General features: G+C 41.3%; 1 protein-coding gene and 1 long non-coding RNA gene across 2 annotated transcripts; both read right to left on the bottom strand.

The window, feature by feature from the left end:
* Window positions 1–2,382: 2,382 nt before the first annotated feature.
* On the bottom strand, window positions 2,383–7,710 carry LOC117962768 (cysteine dioxygenase type 1-like). Its single transcript, XM_034912058.2, has 5 exons — window positions 7,397–7,710; window positions 5,557–5,634; window positions 5,213–5,373; window positions 4,479–4,648; window positions 2,383–2,863 (listed from the first exon to the last, which is right to left on the bottom strand). Exons 1-5 carry the CDS (start codon window positions 7,576–7,578, stop codon window positions 2,834–2,836), a joined length of 621 nt encoding a protein of 206 aa, XP_034767949.2. The 5' UTR covers window positions 7,579–7,710; the 3' UTR covers window positions 2,383–2,833.
* A 497-nt stretch (window positions 7,711–8,207) lies between these two features.
* Window positions 8,208–20,645, bottom strand: LOC117966278 (uncharacterized). The gene is made up of 5 exons (XR_004661654.2): window positions 20,421–20,645; window positions 18,626–18,766; window positions 14,833–14,927; window positions 12,868–12,940; window positions 8,208–9,441 (listed from the first exon to the last, which is right to left on the bottom strand). It is a non-coding gene; the product is annotated as an uncharacterized LOC117966278 (long non-coding RNA).
* Between the last annotated feature and the right edge of the window lie 615 nt (window positions 20,646–21,260).

Below are 21,260 nucleotides of genomic sequence, written 5' to 3'. Positions count from 1 at the left end.
TATGAGCCTTTCAGATGTGCGTTGATTCCGTTGTGTAGAACTGCAACTCCCAGCGTGCATAATAGTTGAAGGTGTTGGCTTCTGGGACGGGGGTGGAGTTTAGCAGCGCTCGGCAATCAAAACATTTGAGAGGCTGAATTACATTTAGATAACCAATGAGAACCGGTGCTGGGGGAATAGATCCATTTATTTAGGCAGCCAATTTTAAGCTGACGTGAACATATATAGCCTCTCCCCCCCGTGTTTTAATGACTTTGTTTTTGCACAGTTAAAATCAACCATTCCAGCTGCAGGAGAACGTAAAAAGTCATAATCTGGAGCAAGAGATGACTCAGTTCTAAAAATGACTACAAGTAAATTAAGCAGTATTTTTTAAAGTGCCTAAAAATTCTTCACACGGTCATAGATTAGAGAGAGAAAAACAAAAACGCATTCTCAAATCAGTGCACAAACAAATTGTCTGAAACGTTTTCTGGTTTTTGTATATGGCATTACATTTCCATAATAATTACGGATTTGTGTTCCTCAGAAATGAAGCTCTGAACTGCAGTATGAGTTGCAGATCTGGCATGCTGTGTGATTTCAAATGTTGCTCATGACACGTACTGGCCAGCTGTTTGTACAGTACAGACCTCGACGCCTTCCCTATATTTGACACAGAATGACGTCACCGTGTGCTCCAGGTTATTTCTGAGCACTCGAAAGCCGACGAAGGAGCAAAAGTTGCTGTATTCTGTGACAGCGAATAACTAGCTTATTAAAATCCTTTATTGTTTTTACCATTGTCCTTTCTTATGTTCGTGACGGCTCTCGGTTCCGAGTTACGTTGCTCCAGTATTAACCCATCACGTTCTCCCCTTATTTTAAAGGCCAGTCTGCTTTGCCGTTTTTTAGAGTTTCGTCTCCCTGTTATTTTCAATTCCTCTTTATCTGTGTTGCTATAGTCTAATTTTGTTAACCGCCAAAGTTCATTCTAAATGTAATGTTCATACACCCTGAGAATAGAGACCACAATGCTTAGCCATTAATTAAAATTAAACCAGTTAACAAAAAAAAATAAAATTAAAATCCTCTTAAACCAAGTGGGGCTAAACTTTTACATGAAGAAGAAAATCAGAACTCGGCTATTCATTTGCTACAGAGACTTTGCTCGCGGCATTCGTACAGCTGTGTAATCTACGGACCCATCCCTGCCAGAATCAGTGAACTCCGCCCCGGTTCGACTGGAGCAGCCCCGATGCTCTGCTTGAACTCACTGAGAGCCCGGCCTCAATAACAAGACTGGATTCCAGGTGCCTGTCATTTAAGAGGCAGGGTGGAGAGGAGACCTGGTTTGAGAAGAAAAGCGATAGGCCAGTCCAGGATAGCAGGGCGTGGGCGTGAACGTGTGGGTTATTAACCAGACACAGTCCATCCAGTTTCAAATCATCACGACATCTTCAGTAACACTATTATTATTATTTGTTTATTTAGCAGACGCCTTTATCCTAGAGGACTTACAGAGACTAGGGTGTGTGAACTATGCATCAGCTGCAGAGTCACTTACAATTACGTCTCACCCGAAAGACGGAGCACAAGGAGGTTAAGTGACTTGCTCAGGGTCACACAATGAGTCAGTGGCTGAGGTGGGATTTGAACCGGGGAGCTCCTCGTTACAAAGCCCTTTTCTTTAACCACTGCACCACCCAGCCTCCTATATTACTATATTATTACTGAATCGTTGTGCATGTACGAAAAGCACACCATAGAGTAGAAACACACACACACACACACACACACACACACACACACACACACACACACACACACACACACACTATCCTCCAACAGGGATGGGGATAGGTGATTCAATGTTTATTTACATTCTGGAACGATGCAATCCAGCCCCGGTCCTCTGGGATCCCTTCTGGATTTCATTCCAACTGAGCTCTCAATTACTGAACTAAACTCTTTATTGAACTAGTAATTAGCTTAATTAGGCCTTTTTAATTGTTCTCAGCTCTTAAACAGTTGGGGAGATTTCAACTTAACTATAAAATGTTACAAGTAACTTGAAATCTGCAACTTTTTAGGAGCTGAAAACAATTAAAAAGGCCTAATTAAGCTAATTATTAGTTCAATAAAGAGTTTAGTTAAGTAACTGAGAGCTCAGTTGGAATGAAAACCAGAAGGAGTCCCAGAGGACCGGGGTTGAGAAGCGCTGGTGTAACCTACTTTAAAAATAATTAAAAACAAACAAACAAACAATTAGCAGTTTAAAGCACAGTAAGGCTTATAACACCAGAGGGCGCCAGATTGCACACTTATTTTGCACTCCTACATGCTGTAGCAAGTCCCTGTAAGTTTGCCCATGTAAAAAAACCACAAAAAAAAAAAAAAAAAATAATTCCACAGTTTGGATTTTATTATTAACAAAATACAACACCGTCTAAGAACCCGTACTTGTTTAGCTTAGTGGTCTGTGTGGAAAAGCTGCAAACACCACGTTGATCCCCGACTGGGAAAGCGCTGGGAGTGACTGAGCGAGGCAGCCTTGGAATCTACTTGAGTGAGACAAGAGGTTCCAGTTAAAAACATGTATTTTGTTTTGAATACTTCTTTTTCTAAAGAAATAATAACAATATTGATAAAAAAAAACTTTTTTTTAAAATTTTTTTTAAGAAGAATAGTTTTCATATTCTTCTCGAGTCCTGCAATTTTGCATGCGATTGCATCTTCAAGGTTTCAATGGACAGAGAGTGCTGTACAGTAACTAGAATAGTCTCTTCTCAGAACCCGGTGGCGTTTGCTCTTTCAATCCGGTCCGAAATCCAGTATTTGATTGGTTCCAAAGTCAGTTGTTCTCTTTTGATAAAGCTGTTCCCTAAAACAGATAAAATGAAATAGTTAAGGGGTCCCCATCTTGTTTTAAAAGATTTGCTTTCAGTTTAAATAGAAGGGTAGTAACGAGACACCCCGAGTTGAGATTCCTACATCTCCAGATCTCCTATCCACCCCCTGAAGGAATCAGGAATCTGGCGTGTGATGTCATAACGTAATGAAACAGAACTGTGATACCTGGAAGACTGTGCTTTGAAATCAAATCCATGTCATCTGGTTCAGTTTCAGTCACGAGTCACTGGAGTCTTATACTTTATTGACAATGACAATAACACAATGGATGTTGTCATTCTAAGAGTTTGAACCACAACCCTACATACTTGCACTGCCTCTTTGCCGACTCCAACAAGAGATTTCATGTCGAGTCACGGAGAGTTGGAAATCAAGCAAGAGCAATTAGGGGGTAATATTTCATGCAAGCCTACATCACAAAACATGCAATTTCAAACCACCCTTTCTGAAGAGAATATTTAATGCCTGCATATCGTATACTCCAGACAAGAAATGCGTTTTGACAGGAATATGGAATGCTATCTTTATTCCACAGTCTGAACAGTCCCGAGGCAGCAATAAAAAAACACACACAAAAACATTTCTAGAACTCTGCAGAAGCACACAGTCTTCTGTTAATGCTACCTGTGCTGGGCCTGTGGGCACACAGCGAATAAACTGCAGCTATAAACTAAAAACTTATAGCATGTCAGCTCTCCTGAAAACATACCAGGCTGTACTGAGGAACGAGGGACAACTTCAACTGCTGAATCGTTCCAAACTATTTTGGAACAGAACAGAACAGTGGAACAGAACTAAAGCTGGTTTATACTCCTTCTCAGTGGAACAGAACTAAAGCTGGTTTATACTCCTTCTCAGTGGAACAGAACTAAAGCTGGTTTATACTCCTTCTCAATGGAACAGAACTAAAGCTGGTTTATACTCCTTCTCAGTGGAACAGAACTAAAGCTGGTTTATACTCCTTCTCAGTGGAACAGAACTAAAGCTGGTTTATACTCCTTCTCAGTGGAACAGAACTAAAGCTGGTTTATACTCCTTCTCAGTGGAACAGAACTAAAGTTGGTTTATACTCCTTCTCAGTGGAACAGAACTAAAGCTGGTTTATACTCCTTCTCAGTGGAACAGAACTAAAGCTGGTTTTCCCAAAAAAATTAATTATAAAAAATAATTAGTGCCAGAACCTTAGCAGCAGGGAGGGAGTGAAATTTCACTCTACTGCACATCTCCAATCAAGGTCAAGGGTTAAGACTATTTATAGGTCTCCTGTTGAGAGGAGGGGATCGTTTGAACCCCCCTGTTTTTGTTTTCCTCAGTTTGAATGTCGCCTCTCTGCTGCAATTAAAGCCAGTCTAAGCAATGGATATTACCAAGCTACTGAACTGCGGTGGGACGGACCCAGCCGGGAAAATCTCCACTTGGACTTGTTGGGATCCTGACCGGTCACTGAAGTACAATGAGACACGCTAAACCCATCCAATTTCCCTCCTTAAACCTGCAGCAGGGCAGAAGCCTGCGGGTACCCAGCCAAGATGGGCAACTTGGCACATGAAGTGAAGGAGCAAGTTCTGAATGGAAGCGTGACTCACGTAGGGGGTCCTCTCTCCATACTTGCTCCAGAAGGTCATCTTGACAGAGTTCCTGTGGCCCGTCCTCTCGTCGAAGGTGTGGCAGGTATCAAAGGGCGGGCTGTAGAGGTGCAGGCTCACCGCACGGTCACAGTGACTGCTGTTCTCTACCCGATGAAGCCCAATAGAGTCTGGAAACAAAACAACAAGTTTTGAAATGCATATCCCCCCCCACCCCCCCGTTTTAATATTCACCCTGTACACCCAGCATGGATCACAGCAAATGGAATGACAAGCTGCAAACACATGCATTCTACTGAATCAATATAGTACAGGACATGCGCAGTCCAGGTTTTATACATTCAGCTTGTCTGCATCTTAGCCTCACTTTGCGTTAAAACTGGAGCATCCAGTGGGAACGTGATGGAAGAAAAACGAAAGAGATGGCCAGAGGGTTGCACATATACCACTGTATACAGCAGGGCGAGCCACTGAAGGCTTCACTGCAAGCCTGAGTACCACAGCCTCCCTTCTTTATAAACAATCTCACGGTGGGGGTGGCCATCAAGCTTGCATTCAACTAGAATCTCAATCCCAGGGCGCCTCCTCCTGGCTCTGTGCCACTGCAGGTGTGCCTGCCATTCGCTGTTCCAAACGTAACATGCAACACATCGGAGAAACATTAAAAACAACTTCCACCAGATAGTCTAAACACGGGTGTGCTTCATACAGCGTTGGTCTGCTTCTAGTTTTACCATTGATGTAGGTGCACTGATTCTCCTCGAAGTTGATCTCGCATCTCTTATGCAGCTCCTGCTTGCTGCGCTTGTCCTCGGGCCAGTCGTACAGAGTCTCCTTGAGTCTGCCCTGCAGCAGCTTGAGGAAGCAGTGGGAGTTTGTGTGATCGTGAATACTGCTGCAGAGTGGAGAGAGGGGGGGGGGGGGACAGCATTCAACACCTATAGAAACAGGACACATCAACAGCTGCTGTACTGCGCTAAATTGGGTTTACTTTTACAGAAAGCCGTGTGTAGCACACAGAGCACATTAGCAACAAATCCTGCAAGGGATCGTCACTGATCGAGTGTTCCCTTCTTACCTGCCATGTGCCTCTCCCCAGCACAGGAGCATAATATTAAACTTCCCATTCCCCTCGTCCACAAGGTTCCTGGTGTATCTGAGGACAACGGAGTGAACCGGGTATTACAACATGCCTTTTCACTAGCTGGTACAGTAACGTATTGCCCACATGATATTGTTTTATTCCGTATTATTATTATTATTATTATTATTATTATTATTATTATTATTATTATTATTATTTATTTATTAGCAGACACCCTTATCCAGGGCGACTTACAATCGTAAGCAAATACATTTCAAGTGTTACAATACAAGTAATACAATAAGAGCAAGAAATACAATAATTTTTGTTCAAGTTTGACAAACCACAATTCAATAATACAGCAGATAATAGTGATAGTTACATCAGGATATGATTAAATAGTGATAGTTACATCAGGATATGATTAAATACAAAATACTACAGGTTAAACACTTGGCAGATTACAGTATTCTGAAGTACAGGATTAAATGCAGTAAAAATAGGGGGCAGATAAGAGCAAAATAAAGCACATTTAAATGAAGGGTGATAGTGTCCCAGGATACAAACAGAGGAGATCTACAGGTGCTGTTTGAAGAGGTGAGTCTTAAGGAGGCGCCGGAATGTGGTCAGGGACTGGGCAGTCCTGACATCTGTAGGAAGGTCATTCCACCACTGCGGAGCAAGGGTGGAGAAGGAGCGGGCTCTGGAGGCAGGGGAGCGTAGCGGAGGTAGAGCCAGTCTTCCAGTGCAGGCGGAGCGGAGAGGTCGAGTGGGGGTGTAGGGAGAGATGAGGGTCTGGAGGTAGCTGGGTGCAGACTGGTCAAGGCATCTGTAGGCTAGTACAAGAGTCTTGAACTGGATGCGAGCGGTGATCGGGAGCCAGTGGAGCGAGCGGAGTAGTGGAGTAGCGTGGGCGAAGCGAGGCAGAGAGAACACCAGGCGGGCAGCAGAGTTCTGGAGTTCTGTATTAGAAGGTTCCACAGCTGTGGAATATGGAATCTGGCCCCGTTACCAGAACTGGAATGTTCTGGAGGGTAGTAGAACACTCTAAGGTCACTCTTTTGCACACAGAGCCCCACAATAGAATTCCACGGAGGTTACTTTGTATAATAATCCATCCCTGGTGGGTGCCAATCTTTTCATAACTGCTTCATGTTATTTATTATAGATTAAAGGGTAGTGCAACTAATAATTATTTTTTACAGTTAATTGACTGAATTGCACTTGTTTGGTATTGTTTATATGTTGTTGTCGGGTCACACGGAATATGAACTGTCCATATGCATTTTTGAAATATTGTAAATGAAATAGCTCGTGGTGTGATGTGCAACGTCACCAGGCGGTTTATTAAGTATTGTAGAATCGCTCACTAGCAGCAAGGGTTATGGATTTCTCTTCTGATTATACATTACCCGTTGCAGTTATATTGGGTTCTGCTTGCATAGACATGCCAGCGCGCTCGCACAGGTCTTCACCCCGGTCTACACGCCTGACTTTACTGGGACAAAAAGACAGCGCCGGCGCCACAGTTCTTAAGAGCTATGAACTTCCAGAATTCTGCGATCGCTCATATCAACAGTTTATAAACGCAGCGTAACCGGGAGCAGTCAATGTGTTCAGTCTTTGGTCTTAAAGTAAAGACCTCTTTTCATTCAGGGTTATATATAGAAGAGTTTTTCTGAAAGCTGAAAGCTTCACTAGACGTTACATCAGCGTATTTAAATATAGGCAGCTTTAATCAACACATTAAAATACTTTTTTTTTTTAAAACGCATGCAGAGCATGCAATTGTTAATATAATTAGTTATTGTGTGTGTGTGTGTGTGTGAATTACCTGTGCTTGTCAAATTTAGCAAATTTCATCCAGTCTTTGGGGTTGCTCTCGTAAGACTCCATGAGAGTCTTCACCTCTTCTATGTTAACCTCAGGAGCGGAGAAAACCCCATGTAACGACTGAATGAGATTATCCAGGGAGTCGACTGCATTCTTCCGTTTTGTACTTGCGGTGTGCGCCATAGTTAAAACAAGATCAAATTCGATTCAATAAAAAAGCGACGACTTTAGAACAAACAAACACAAAATAATCGGGAGCGTTGAAATCCGTCCGCAGCTGTGAGGGAATCAGTTATAGACTAAAAAGTTTACAAAGAAGTTAGGGGTTGTCCTTAACTCTGGAGAGGGGGAGGGGGGGGGGGGGGGGACGCTGGTTTTGTCACTTAATGCATATTTAGATATTTTTTTAAACAAAGAAGCATGTGTCTTTAAAGAAACAGAAACGCCATTATAGTGTGTGATGTTTTTTTTCAGACTTTTCAAGCGACCCTCAGTGCGTCGTCACAAGCAATGTTGCAAAATACGCGTTCTTGAATTTCGATAGTCAGGGACGATCTGTTCCCAACACTGTTCTGATGTGAAACACTTATCGTGCAGTTGCCACGTAGTGTGGAAATGAAACATAAAACCAGCGCCTCAAATACCAGGGCTTGCTTCTTAAAAAAAAAAAAAATAATAATAATCATACAGACACGCCCTCTGCCCAGGCCCGGGCGGCGGCATGGACGCTGTGGGGGGCGTCCACTTATAGGGCGGGCACAGTTTGGAAAAGAAAAAATAAATCAACGAGCTCGTATTTCTTTATTTATTCATACCACAGCAACGACGTGGTGTCTGAGGAACAGTACTTAAAACCAATACAGTCAGACAGTGAGCAGGCCCTATGCAGAGATTGCAATGAACAGAGCCCCCTCACACCAAATCACTGTCAAGTAACGAATGTACATATAATGCTTTCTTTCAACCGACTATTCAATACTGCATATAAAAAGCATACGCTCTTGTAAACAATCTGACAATGCGGGGGTTCCCATCACCAGAAGCAACTCGACATTTTTAAATTATTTGTTATTATCGTGCTTTACTTTAATTTGATTTAATTAATGATTTCTTATATCAAGATTTTTTTTATATCAATTTAGAATCTAAAACAGGTGGGGGGGGGGGCTAAGCCCCGCCCATAACTCCGGGCCCCCATAGCGTAGCCACGATGACGTAAACTACAGTCTTTAACACTGTTTAAAAATGTTTTATGATTGAACATACTGCACATAGTATTGCAATGACGACCTGAATTCAGGTGAAGTCACCCTAAAAGAACCATCTCATTTCACTCCCTCCATGCTTCCTATAAGTGGCGGGACGAGAGAAATCCGATTGAGTGGCAGGCAGCCTCAAACAATCTGCACGACCTTGAATCAATTCTGCAGGGAAACAATGGGCAGAAAACACAGGCGGGGTAGGTTCAGCACTGAGCTGCACTTGCTCGCTGCATGTGCACAACACTGCCCTCCTGTGGTCAGTAAATGAACTGGATCCCTGTGTCAGTACCTCCAAGCAGTTTGCGCACGATGTGTTTGTGGGCTTCTCATTGTTCTCAATATGTCTATAAATGACTCAGTCAATTACAATGCCGTTTTTTTTTCTGCAACACAGCGATGGTTTGTCATTGAATTTATTACGTTTCTTTTCGTATTTCTGGTATTTATGTGAGTAGGCGAAGATATGCTCATGAGAGGGCTTTTTCATCTTCTTAAAGTGTCAATCAAACCCCTGCTGTTTCAACCACAAGTACATCATCATTTATGTCGTTTAAAATAATATTTATGTACAATACAGGCATGCTTTTAAAATATAAAATTACAGAAACTGACTATATATATATTGCACACAGCTGACGAAAAGCACAGCATTTGACCAAACATATACAGATTTAATTATAACATGAAACAGAAACACGAGATGTCTTCGTTTTGGGAAAAGCTCGTCTCTTGCCAGAGATCAGAAATGCGCTCCAAAACATTCCAGCGTGTCGGCCCTTTCCTCCTACAGAAAAATAAATAAATAAATAAATAAATCACCACACACGAAACAGGTTCTTTGTCTTTATAATGTGAATCCATTACGAAAGCACTATTTAAATACAGCATGTGATCATTTTCCACTGTAATTCGTTAGGCTGGCTCTGCAGGTAGCTTTTTAATTACCTTCCTGGGTTCACAGCACAGAGCCAGGCATTGTTTAGACAACCGCTCCCCTCCCAGCTCTCCAGGGGCTTGTGAACCAAACAGACGCCCTTGAGCCCTCGAATAATATCCTAATTGATACTAAGAAGCAGGATGTTAGCATTGCACTGCGGAATATTTTGTCCTTGTTCACTGGACTGATTGACCTGCAGTGTACTGACTGAACATTCTGCAGCCATGCTTAATGTTAACATCAAGCTGTATGAATAACAGATAGCTACCGTTTTTCTTTTTTCTTTTTTTTTTTACAGCTCAATGTATTTGCCAGATGATGCATTGACTTCAATAATGTTCCAAACTTTTTCAAAAGACAACATACTTTTCAATATGACCCCAATCCGGATTTCTCCAGCAGGTAGTAATTGTAATATGATACATTGTTTTACAATAATAGGGGAGGCATCATTGACTTTACTTTGAAGACCTACATCTGGAGTTTCACTATTAGGGTTCACTTGTTAACAGATACAGCGATACAGCACAAGTCCAGCAATCATGATGAACATCAATGTCTGGGCATGGACGAGATTCAACTCTATTTCCCAGATATCATTCTCGGTCTTTACTGTACAGCATTATGAGGGATTGTGTGACAATTTATTCATAGGGGAGAAAAGGAGCCACCACTGGGAATAAATTGGGAAGATATGAGCAACGCGTCAGGTTCTCTCTGTTTGTAAACTTGCCTCCCCCCGTACGCCCGCAGTGAACCGTGGAAGTGCGTCTGTCCTTTAAAACACCCTGAGGAAATGATTCACTTAGCTACTGCAATTCTGCAGTATATTTCAACTCAGTGTCCCACCTGAAACTTGGCAGGTGGCTGTTACGGGACGTTCTAGGACCACCACTGTGGGTCATCCTGCAGTGTGTGCCTTTCAAACTGTTCACGACAGCTGACCAGAATAAATTCAACGCAAACCACGGGTCCATGTGAAAATGTGACTCGGTGAGTGTTAAACCTGAAGATTCAGTCGTCAGGTGACGAAGAGGTGCTAAGAGATCGCCTGTTTCTCTATAGGATGCACAGGGTCTTTGTTTGCCAATCTAAACGAGCAGAGCGGTGGAACATGCCTTTACACCATGTCACACAGACAGTGCATACATGCCCCGGGAACCATCACAAACACACCTGCGGTTCTCCAGATACATGTAAAAACTCTAGCGTGTGACAGATACGTGCGGACATGCGGAGGGATGCTGGTATGTAGAGATGTGTTCACCTCCACTATATCCGAGTCACTGTGAAGAGAGAAAGAGAGAGAGAAAGAAAGAGAGAAAAGAGAGAAAGAATTCCCCTACGCCGCTGAGCTGAAGCCCTGCTCTGGATGGGAGACTGTGACTTGTTGTCACTTTTATCAGCAAAAAACAACAAAATCACTAGTCTTCCACACAGCATCAGGGCCAGGGTGCCAGGAGACCAGGCAGGCTGAAACCAGAAGGACATACCGGGGGCTGAACTGCAACGGCACCCTACACTCCCTCCCAATTTCCATTGTGCCAAAGCCTGCAAAATTCACAACGGTAGTGCAAACTTCCACACATCTCAAAAGCCTGTTTTTTATGAATGAAATCATCTGCTGAACAAGAACGATTGACAGTTCTGCACGTGGGATTGTGTCAAACCCTGATGGAAACGTAAGCAGAAAGGCTAATGACACAAGTCCATGTGTGATTAAAACATGAACAGTGTTTTGTGTGTATTTAAAGTGTTTGCCTGCGAGTCTGTGTTAAAAAGAGTGAAGCAGCATATGCCCAGTGTTTGCTCTGTGATATAATGCATGCATTTCTGAAGCTGTTTGCACAGGAGTCTGCTTTAGTTTGAAAGCTCTCCTAGTGAACAGAAACATATGTTCCCCTCACTTTAACAGTGCAGGGTCATCAGATTAAAGTGCTTGCTGCTACAGTGAAAGCCTAGTAAATGGAGTGGCAAGCTACATACAGCAGCTGATTCCAGTCCCACACATCTGCTGCATGGCACTGTTGCCATGGCGTTCATAACAACTCCTCCCTGTTGCCTGGCAACAGACCCATGCCCGATTTCACCTTGGACTGATGTACCCAAAACACCAAGTCTGCTCAATACTGCCATCTAGTGAGAGGCACTTTGTGTACGATAGGTATCGCCAATGAATAATAATATGCAAGACACCAAGGAGTTAGTTCCATGTAAAATACTTCAATCAGTACAATACAAAGACTGCAGCTTTTGTGTCTAGCTGAATGTATACTCCCAGCCCACCTCGATATGGAATGTAGGTCACTTCAATTATGAAAGGGTGGAAACGCGGAGCAGTGAAATATCATGGCATTCAGGAATTGCTATTAACTGTAATTAACCAGGCAGATTTTAGAAGCACTGCGATCCTGGAGAATTGCCCCTACTTCCCTCTGAGCTTAATCAATGTAATTGCATTGAGTGTGTGTGTGTGTGGGGGGGGGGGGGGGGCACATCTAGACTTTCCATTTTCAAGCAATCAAAGAGGTGTCACTGTTACCAATAATACAAAAAAAATAAATGTGAAGAGCTCACTGCTGAGGGGGAAGAAACATCTACAGGAGATGAGAGGGGGAATGGCATCCTTGATCGCTATAGCAACGCCCCGGGCCTATTCACAGACAGCAGGGAGGGGTTTGTATGTGGGATAGGTGAACCCTTTGTGTTAAAAGATTGAAACTGTAGAGAGAATGAAAAAAACAAATGCAACCCTTGCACTCCATTTGTCTATCACAAAAAAGCATTGCCAATTGACACAGCTGCTGCCATGAATGAATGGATTTTCTTCAAAACGATTAAAACACTGAAGCTGCATTGCTTATCCATGTATCTATTTATTTACAAAACGCACGACTGTGCAGCCAGCGTTCACCTCCATAGCAGGACTCCTCTACAGCACTCTCACCTGTACACACACACACACACACACACACATATATATATATATATATATATATATATATATATATATATATATATATATATATATATATATATATATATATATATATATACACACACAACCCCGGTTCATTATGAGCACAGCGGTCTGCAGATTTATTTAACAGAACACTAAACCCTGGAGTTTGCTGAAAAATCAATATATAGTCTTATTATTTTCACTTGGCAGTCGAAATAAAATGGAAGGTTTTCTGAACAAAGGGTGCAGGGGTATATACTGCAGCAACAAGGATCTTCAACGATACATTAAAGCAGTCTAGTGATACTTACACGTTGCAGTACAGCCCTCCTGCCACCAGGGTGCACCGCTCCCCCGTTCACCGAACCGGGGTCCCCCAGCTACCTGGAAAGAGAGACATTGGAAAACTCAATATTTTTCAATTCGCACTCTATAAATGGAGCCAGTCCGAGCTGGGAAAAGCAATGAATGATGTGTTCACAGTCACGACTCCTTTTTATAACCACAGGGCACAGATTCTGGGAAGTGCAAAGCCCCCTTACTGTATAATGCAGACCATACAGTAACTTCAACCCCCCCAGTAACCCTACCCCGACCCCCTACTGTCTAACATTCTAACACCTGAACGACTGCTAGCCCTTTACTGATGGAGAAGGCGGGGAGGCAGGGGGAGGTGACTCTGTAATTACCCAGAGGAAGCTGCAGCTTTATACAAACAAGACATTAAAAATGCCCTTGCTTCATTTCTACAGAGCAATTAGTCCCCTGGCAGCCTTGAAAGCGCCCGTGTTCACATCAGGGGGTCTGAATTCTGAGACCCGTAAATGTCTTCTTGGAGAGCGCTGGGTTGAAAGTGGCTTTCATACTGTCTCCGGGGAGACCCTCTACTGGAAAGGCCTGAGAAAGGCTCCCCCGTTATATACTCTTGTGTTCATTACCCCTTCATATTTCATTTCAAACCAGGCAGTATTTTCTTTCTTGCCTCCATTGTCTCTGAGAAAGCTGTGTAGCTGGCAAAGAACGGCTACGAACCAGCTTCAGTGTAGTAAATGTGTTCATTTAAGATCGCCTACGTTTTAAAAGGGGTGCAGCGGTGCTGTCAATAAGGTGCTGCAGCTGTTCTGGAGAGACATGCAATTTGTTTCTTAACATTTCCCTTTTAGGATGTTAGGCAATCACTATAGCACCCACTATCTATGATGATCACCTCTCTGTTTTTATTAGTCAATATCCAGCCTATCTACCTCCCCCACCTCCCTATGGGGAATGTATTTTTTGGTCTAGCCCTCCTGCAGGGAGTGGGGAGCGCTTACAGTCCAGCAGGGTTTATCTACCCTGGGAGGACTGCGTACACATTGATAATGCGCTGTCTCCCTTGTCTTTATTTCCTGTGCTTTATTTGCAGGGTTGGTAACCATGCAACAGGGCTGTAGAGAGAGAGGGCGAGAGATAGCACCGGTGATTCATTTTCTAATGGCTTCAGGGAAGGGAGCATGTGGCTGTTTCGGTGAAAGGAACACATCTGATCTGTAATTAATATATTATCAGCTCTAGGGGCTGCTCTGCCCCACAGTGCCTCTGTATTATCAGTTTCCCCCCTTGCAATCCGAATCTCTTTCACTGTTAAAGGCCACTGTCAGCATAGAATTACACTATAAAAAAATGTGTTGGAAAGGGGTCAAGCTAGTGTTGAAAACGCAATTTTAAACCACAGCTAAAACTCAACCCAAAAGTATGGTGGGCGAGACACAATGGGATAGAGTCTCTGAGATATTTGCTCCTGATAGTCACCTGCAAATGTTTTCTAAAAGGAAAACATTAACATTTTAGATGAAATAAGACCCAATGTAACCTGCATGCCCCTCTATCAAAAGTCTTAGTTTGTTTATTTCTAGTTTGGTAGCTTTATTCAGTGTGTTTCTCCTTTTGTAAAATAGATTTTCTCACCACAGAACCCTAACCCTAACCCTAAACCTGATACAACTGTGTACTGACGTATATCGTGCAAAAAAAAGATTTACACATTAAGTACATTGTAACTATGCACAACAACATTGTAATGATGTGTGATAAGCACACGTGTATTTACAATGTAACTACTATGTAAATACACAGTAATACAGACGCTTCATGTAAAGTGTTACCGAATGCAATACAACAATCCTGATGTATTCCAGTGCCACCATACTGCGCTAGAAATCTAAATGACGTCACGTCAATGACGTCAGGATGATTGACGCTGAGTACAGCACATCACAGAATGTAGTCAGGCGTACCTCCAATGGTCAGCTGGTCAGTGGCACACATGTCCACTCCTTTAAGGTCGCCTGGTCGGAGGGGTTAGAAGGGAGGTCTGACATCGCCTTCCTGGCTGTATGAGAAATTAAATTGTTATAAAACACTTAAATAGTGAAGAGAAAAATGCAATAGAAAAAAATGACCCTACATTATTGAAACGTAATCAGAGTGAAGCCGTACACGTTGTTGATTAGGACACGGAGTCACTGCCAGTAGTTTTGTTCTTGCGAGCTCGTGTTACCCTTCTCAGTGTATTACGAGCTGTTTAAACACGTGGTGTCAAAAATTAAGGGCCAGGCATTATCAATATAAAGGCCAGTCTGCTTTCCTGGTCTAATCAATTGTATCAGGTATCCTAATGAAATATAACATACAGTCTAATGATCGATATGGCAATGGCGGGGCTCTTGTTAAATTCTTGGTGAAAATGAATCTAAGGTTTATGATCACTTTATGATTTCTAACACCCACCAGGCCGGGAGAGGCAGGGCACGCTTTGATTTCCTTGAAAGCCAACATTAAAGAGAACGGTTTGATTCTGGACGACAGAGAGACCCTCGAGATGAAACGGACCCCCCTCGCCTCGATTAACTTCAATCCCTGGAGGAGAGCGAGCCTCGGCTCAGATCACTCGACCCAGCCTCTGGCGCGCTGCTTCAAACGCGTCGAGACAGACTCTCCACTGACTGTTTGGACATTAACCCTTTATTGATTCACATTACAGTTTTGTAAACGTTTTGAGACCATCAAAAAAAAAAAATCAGATCAATACTTTTAACAGCTCGTACCTGTAAATTAGTGGTCCTAGTTTTACGATAGTGGTGTTTTAGACTTTCAAGAAAAAATAGTCAGGATACACAATTCATCGCTAATACCTTTCAGCACGTCAGACGTGTACATCAGCAATGATGTCTCTGTACCTCTCTAAATCCAGCTGTGTTTCCCAGTTGTGACGGGAGACTCAGAAGAGGTAGCCTTTATATATTACAGAATGCAATTTGGAGAACAAAGACGTTAGGGCCAGTCTATTTACACAAAAGTATGTGCTATACAAAAAAAAGAAAAGATGTTATAGCTGTTATTTTTTTGGAATAGCCTTAAATCTCACAGATTACTTTATATATTTCATCATATCTAAAAAAAAGAAATCCACATGCCTTCCTTCTAGATTGAACAGGAAGCGTCTTTCAGTTCCCAGATTGGAGTTATTCACATCTATTGTAAAAGAGTAATTCCGGCAACGGCACAGCAAGACCAGCGGCAGACAAAATATCCACATGGACACGTCGTGTGTGTCTGTATTCAGATTCAAATAAAAAACCCACAGCAATTGTAGGAAAATAAATAAATAAATAATCGGAGAGACGTGACAACTGGGTGCCCGGCATGAGTATTTTTGATTTGTTCAATAGTTCTCCTATCTGCCTGTTTGAAGGGCGTCTCAATTGCTCGTCCTATAGGGCAGTGTAATTTTCCAGTTATTTCCAGGGCCACTAGACTAGGCTTGCATACTTGACAAACCCACTGCTTTTTGAGTGACTTATTAAATGCCTCGCTTTTCAGTGATTTGCGCGCCGGTTCCACCAACACAGAACACCGCAATAGGGAACGAGAACTCGCATTAGGACTTGCGGCCTGTTTAAATGTTTCGCAGATTTATGTTAAAAATGAACACGGTGATGTCTGTGCATAAGGAAAAACGCAGCGTGGGTCTCGTGCTAAGATATATCCATTTTTCTTAATAAAAAACAAAACGCGGACATTCAGGTTTTAATAAATGACACAGGCAGTCATTTTAAGAGCTCGTGCCCATATACCACGTTTCTTAGTACTGTTTATGTAAAATGTGACACTAAAGCTATTTTTCAATTGAATTTATTTTAAAAATATGACACTTTTGTTTAGACTGCAGCTAATGTATTATTATTATTATTATTATTATTATTATTATTATTATTATTATTATTATTATTATTACTATTATTATTATTATTATAATTATTATTCCTAATCGTACCCCCTTTGTGGATATTTAATAAAGGTTTGAAGGGAGTTTTTTCTTTTCTTTTCTTTGTAATTAATGTATGCTGAAACGTTTATACTGTTCTCGCTTTCACTGTATTACCACGCTGCTGTATATATAATATTGCAATATGGATTTGCTATTTAAACTGTCCTGTCTCATAACACTATCAGCTCATACTGTACAAATAATCAAACAGACAGAGTTAATATATGTTGAATGTTTTTTTTAAGTAGGATCGAAGGACAGCGGCGCACACAGGCAAACCTTACAGCAAAACATATATACATGCAGGACTGAACGGAATGCGCTACAAACACACCGATCTCTTTATTTCATTGCTTTTATTATTGAATTATATTTGCTAGACAAGTATAATAACCAAACCACACCTTACTTTATTATTATTATTATTATTATTATTATTATTATTATTAATATTATTATTATAACACTAGATAGCACTTTTACTTTATGCTTTAAATGAAACGTGTTTGTTTGTTTTGTTTACCTACTTAATGCAGTTCATATACCAGGTCCTTCCGATGAGTAAAACCGAGGTCCTATTGGAAGTGACTCTGTAGCAGCAGCTGTGATGTATAGTTCACCCCTTAGTCTCTGTAAGTTACTTTGGATAAAAGCGTCTGCTAAATGACTAATAATAATAATAATAATAATACACCAAAATCAGTAGTCCTGTTTATGTATTAATTTATTCTCACGGGAGATATGACAACAGGTTTACAACAAACACACAAACAAACACACACACAAACAAACAAACAAACACATTTTTATTGTAATTAAAAACATGCTTAAAATAAGTACTGTAAAAAATACCGTATTTCTATGGTTAATTGATCTTAATATTGACTTAATAAAACTGTATTTGTAGATTAATTCTAGTGTATATTTCTGTATTATTAAATGTACAACATTTATTAAAAGTATTTTACACTAATATTGAACAAACTGAAAAAAAACATGTCAACATTAAGGTAAATTTAGTTTTTTTTACAATGTATATTTATTATTATTATTATTATTATTATTATTATTATTATTATTATTATTATTATTATTATTTTGTTTCCGTGTTTTTTCTGTAACCTGGTAAATTTCACATGGAGCCTAAAATGAATTTGAACCTTCTGCTTAAAAGATGCATTGACTAGACATATCTGATGTATGCCTTAATGCACCTGTGGATAAACTTACAGCAATACCCGCACCAAAAAGTGAAAATTTCTATTTACATCGTGAGAATTGTTCAGAGAATACAAAATACCGATATTAGAGGAGCTACATTTAAAAACAGTGACGGAGTTACAACGAATTGAGGGGAAATGCCGCGTGGGAGAAACTGCGAAACTGTTTAGTACTGAATCGGGCATTTTAAACAAGTATGTATTCAATGATGAAAACCGCTTGTTTTCATTTTATCATTGGACTGAGCGAGCAGAGTTTGAATGGATTTTAATATTCACCGTTTTTTTTTTTGTTTCCCCCGTAACAATGACCTGTAAATGATGTGTATATATTAAATGCACAGGTACTCTCGATAACCGCTGTGAAATAATTCGAGAGCGACCTTAAATCACAACACAGCGCAAGACATTGGATATTTGGGATTAAACTGCTCTTCCATTGTGTCGCTTTTTTCTGTAAAACAAATAAACACGTAAATGTGCATTTAATATTTCAAAGCAATACAAAAATAGGCTGATAAATAAACAAAGAAAGCTTACCTTTTTATAACTGTCCCTTCAGCTGTAGCTTTTGGCGCAGCTCAACTCAGAGCGAGTCGATTGGAGTTCCGGGAGCTGTCCAGACTCTGGTGCTGAAACCGCCTCTGTGCTGGATTGATTCACCAACGACGAGCAGCGAGCCTGGATTCAAATCAAACCAAACAGCGGCCCTTTTCATTTCCAAGCGAGAACATCACATTACAAAGCTGTTCGCTGCCTTGGTATTAAACCAAAGCGGCTTGTAAAAAAAGACCTGCGTTATAGGAGGCTCAAACAAACTTTTTCTTGAACACGGTTGTCGAAATAAATTAAACACCAGGATGAAATCAAAACGATACCACGGCAATAACTTTTACAGTGCACTTTGATTCGGTTCAAAAGTAGATTACATTCGCCCATCATTCGGGCGTTTATAAAGGTGACTGCAACATGCATACCAAACGACCGACCGGCAATTTCGTCACCCAGTTTCATTGCAACTGCATAAGCGGTTCTCGCGACACAAGTAAAAATGTAAGCGTAGCACGAGCATTCTTATCGGCGGACGGGCATCTCCCAAGATTCTGATGACGTGTGCTAAAGAATGTCCTAAGTAAGGTGTATCACAATTGGATAAGTCTAGATTTCTCAAACTGTTTCAAAATAAATAAAAACGGGCACTGTTTTCAAAAAACATGTATTTTTTCGAAAAGGCTAAACAGAACAGGATCGGGTGTGACGCAAAAATAACCAAATTACTACCATATATCCTCCGTTGGCCCTATTCATGAAGCGTGTACCATGCATCTAATGTGAACCCCTTTTATGTAAAACGATTAAAAAAACTGCTAATCTGACCAAACTAGCAGAAAGGTGCTCTCGTCCGTGTACTTCTGCAACAGTAAAAACAAAGCCTTCTGCAATATGTAACACGATGCCTGTATTAATGTGTTAACGGTGTGCCAGTTAGGGTAGTTACCACTGCAGACAGGCATTGTGAGTGGGTACCTACGGACCCCAAATATTTAAATAAGTAAGACGCGCAAGAAGTGCAGTGGCACACTAATGTTAGCCACGAGTTTCTGTAATGGTACCAGCACTGGCACCCATGGGATACCTGCCTTAGTGCTGCACCAGTAATGGAAGGTACCATTACAGAAACCCATTGTACTTCAAAGCCTGCGTGTGACCACGACACGGGCTGTGCCGAAAGGTTTGGTTTAATCCAGGCCGAGCCTGGAGAAGTAGGAGACCTGCGTTAATCAAAAGTTCAGATTCCTGTTAATAAAACATTAGTTCAAGTCCCTTCAGCTTTCTCTAACTACAGATATGGCTAAAAGTGTTGCATCGCTGTATAGAATGAACTCATTTTGCTTCATGAAGTGGAATGAAACCTGCGGAATAATGTTACGCTAGCATATTGAATTACACACCTCTGTAGTTTTCCATATACTTAACGAAACATTAATACAAATGTAAAAACGTGACATTTTGAAATCTAACATGAAATACCGCTACTGATTACCAGTACTGATTGACAGCTATGGAAAAGCATGCACGATTAGTACTTTGTACCTACTAGATCCTAAATGTTATTAATCTTCTGTTAACTCAATAGAATCATTTTTTACCAGTAGCGTCACATTGTATACAAAGAGCAGATGCATGGATGATATTTGCACTGTAAATAATGTACGAGAAAATAGTCGAGCCCGTGTAGCGGAGTACGCCGTTTTGACCAACAATACAATGCCACATATATTGGCTACTTAGTACAGAACCACTGTGTCAAAGTCTGAACGCCAGCTCTGCTTACCGGTATACAAGTAGCTGCAGTTCAGCAAGACCCCGAAGCGAGTGATCTACAGGTGGATCTGGCCCCTGTCTTCTGAACACTTCTTTCCGCCTTTCTGTTTCTCCTGCCTCGCCTCTTTGAAACGGATTGCTTAGCTTCTCCTTTTTGCAGACTTCTAAATTCTGCAATCGTTTCTGTCTGTCTCTCCCTCTCCCTCCCTCTCCCACTCTCTCTCTCCCTCCCTCTCCCTCGCCCTCTCTCTCCCCCTCTCCCGTCCTTACTTCACTTCACACTGTCTGCCCAATCTCCTTGGTCTCGCTTCTGCCTCGGGGGGCTCTAGCGGATTATATTTATATCATCCAGGAAAGAAAAGAGGGCGGGTCTTCCAAGAGGAAGGCTTTAAACGGACCAATGGGATACGCTGTTTCGCTGTATACTTCTTTTGATTACCTCATAGTTCTACAAAGGCATTTTCAGAATAAAAGTCCACTGACAACGCCAAGGTTGGAGACTCTGAGGTTGGCGAGCTATTATCGCCTTGGCAAAAGAGCCAGATAATCAAATAATATGCTACACAAACTGAAACGGCAAATTAAGATTCCTTTTCGGTGGTCCTGGCACGAATACTTTTTTTGAAAGCTGGTAAACGCAGGGTAAATTTAGTCAGTTAAAAAAAAGCAATACTATAGGCAGTAAAATGACTCCGACATATGGTCCATTCATTATAAGCCAACTGGAACTGATCTATGAAGGTGAGCCTCATACAGACTAGGTCACATTATAAAATGTAACAAAGAAAACTTTTGAAATAATGTATCATAAACTGATCTCTATACTTAATCATATTGCATTTGAATTAAC

Source organism: Acipenser ruthenus, chromosome 49 (assembly GCF_902713425.1).
Source record: "Acipenser ruthenus chromosome 49, fAciRut3.2 maternal haplotype, whole genome shotgun sequence".
Classification (NCBI taxonomy): Eukaryota; Metazoa; Chordata; class Actinopteri; order Acipenseriformes; family Acipenseridae; genus Acipenser; species Acipenser ruthenus.
The sequence above is the reverse complement of the archived record's forward strand: the minus strand, read 5'-3'. Positions and strand labels throughout refer to the sequence as shown.

Bases quoted from the DNA above. Each gene is read 5' to 3' on its own strand.
- LOC117962768 (XM_034912058.2), bottom strand. From the start codon at position 7,578: ATGGCGCACACCGCAAGTACAAAACGGAAGAATGCAGTCGACTCCCTG. The intron at 5,635-7,396 runs GTAATTCACACA...CGTTGTCCTCAG, and splicing joins GCTAAATTTGACAAGCACAG to ATACACCAGGAACCTTGTGG. The intron at 5,374-5,556 runs GTAAGAAGGGAA...TCCACTCTGCAG, and splicing joins TGGGGAGAGGCACATGGCAG to CAGTATTCACGATCACACAA.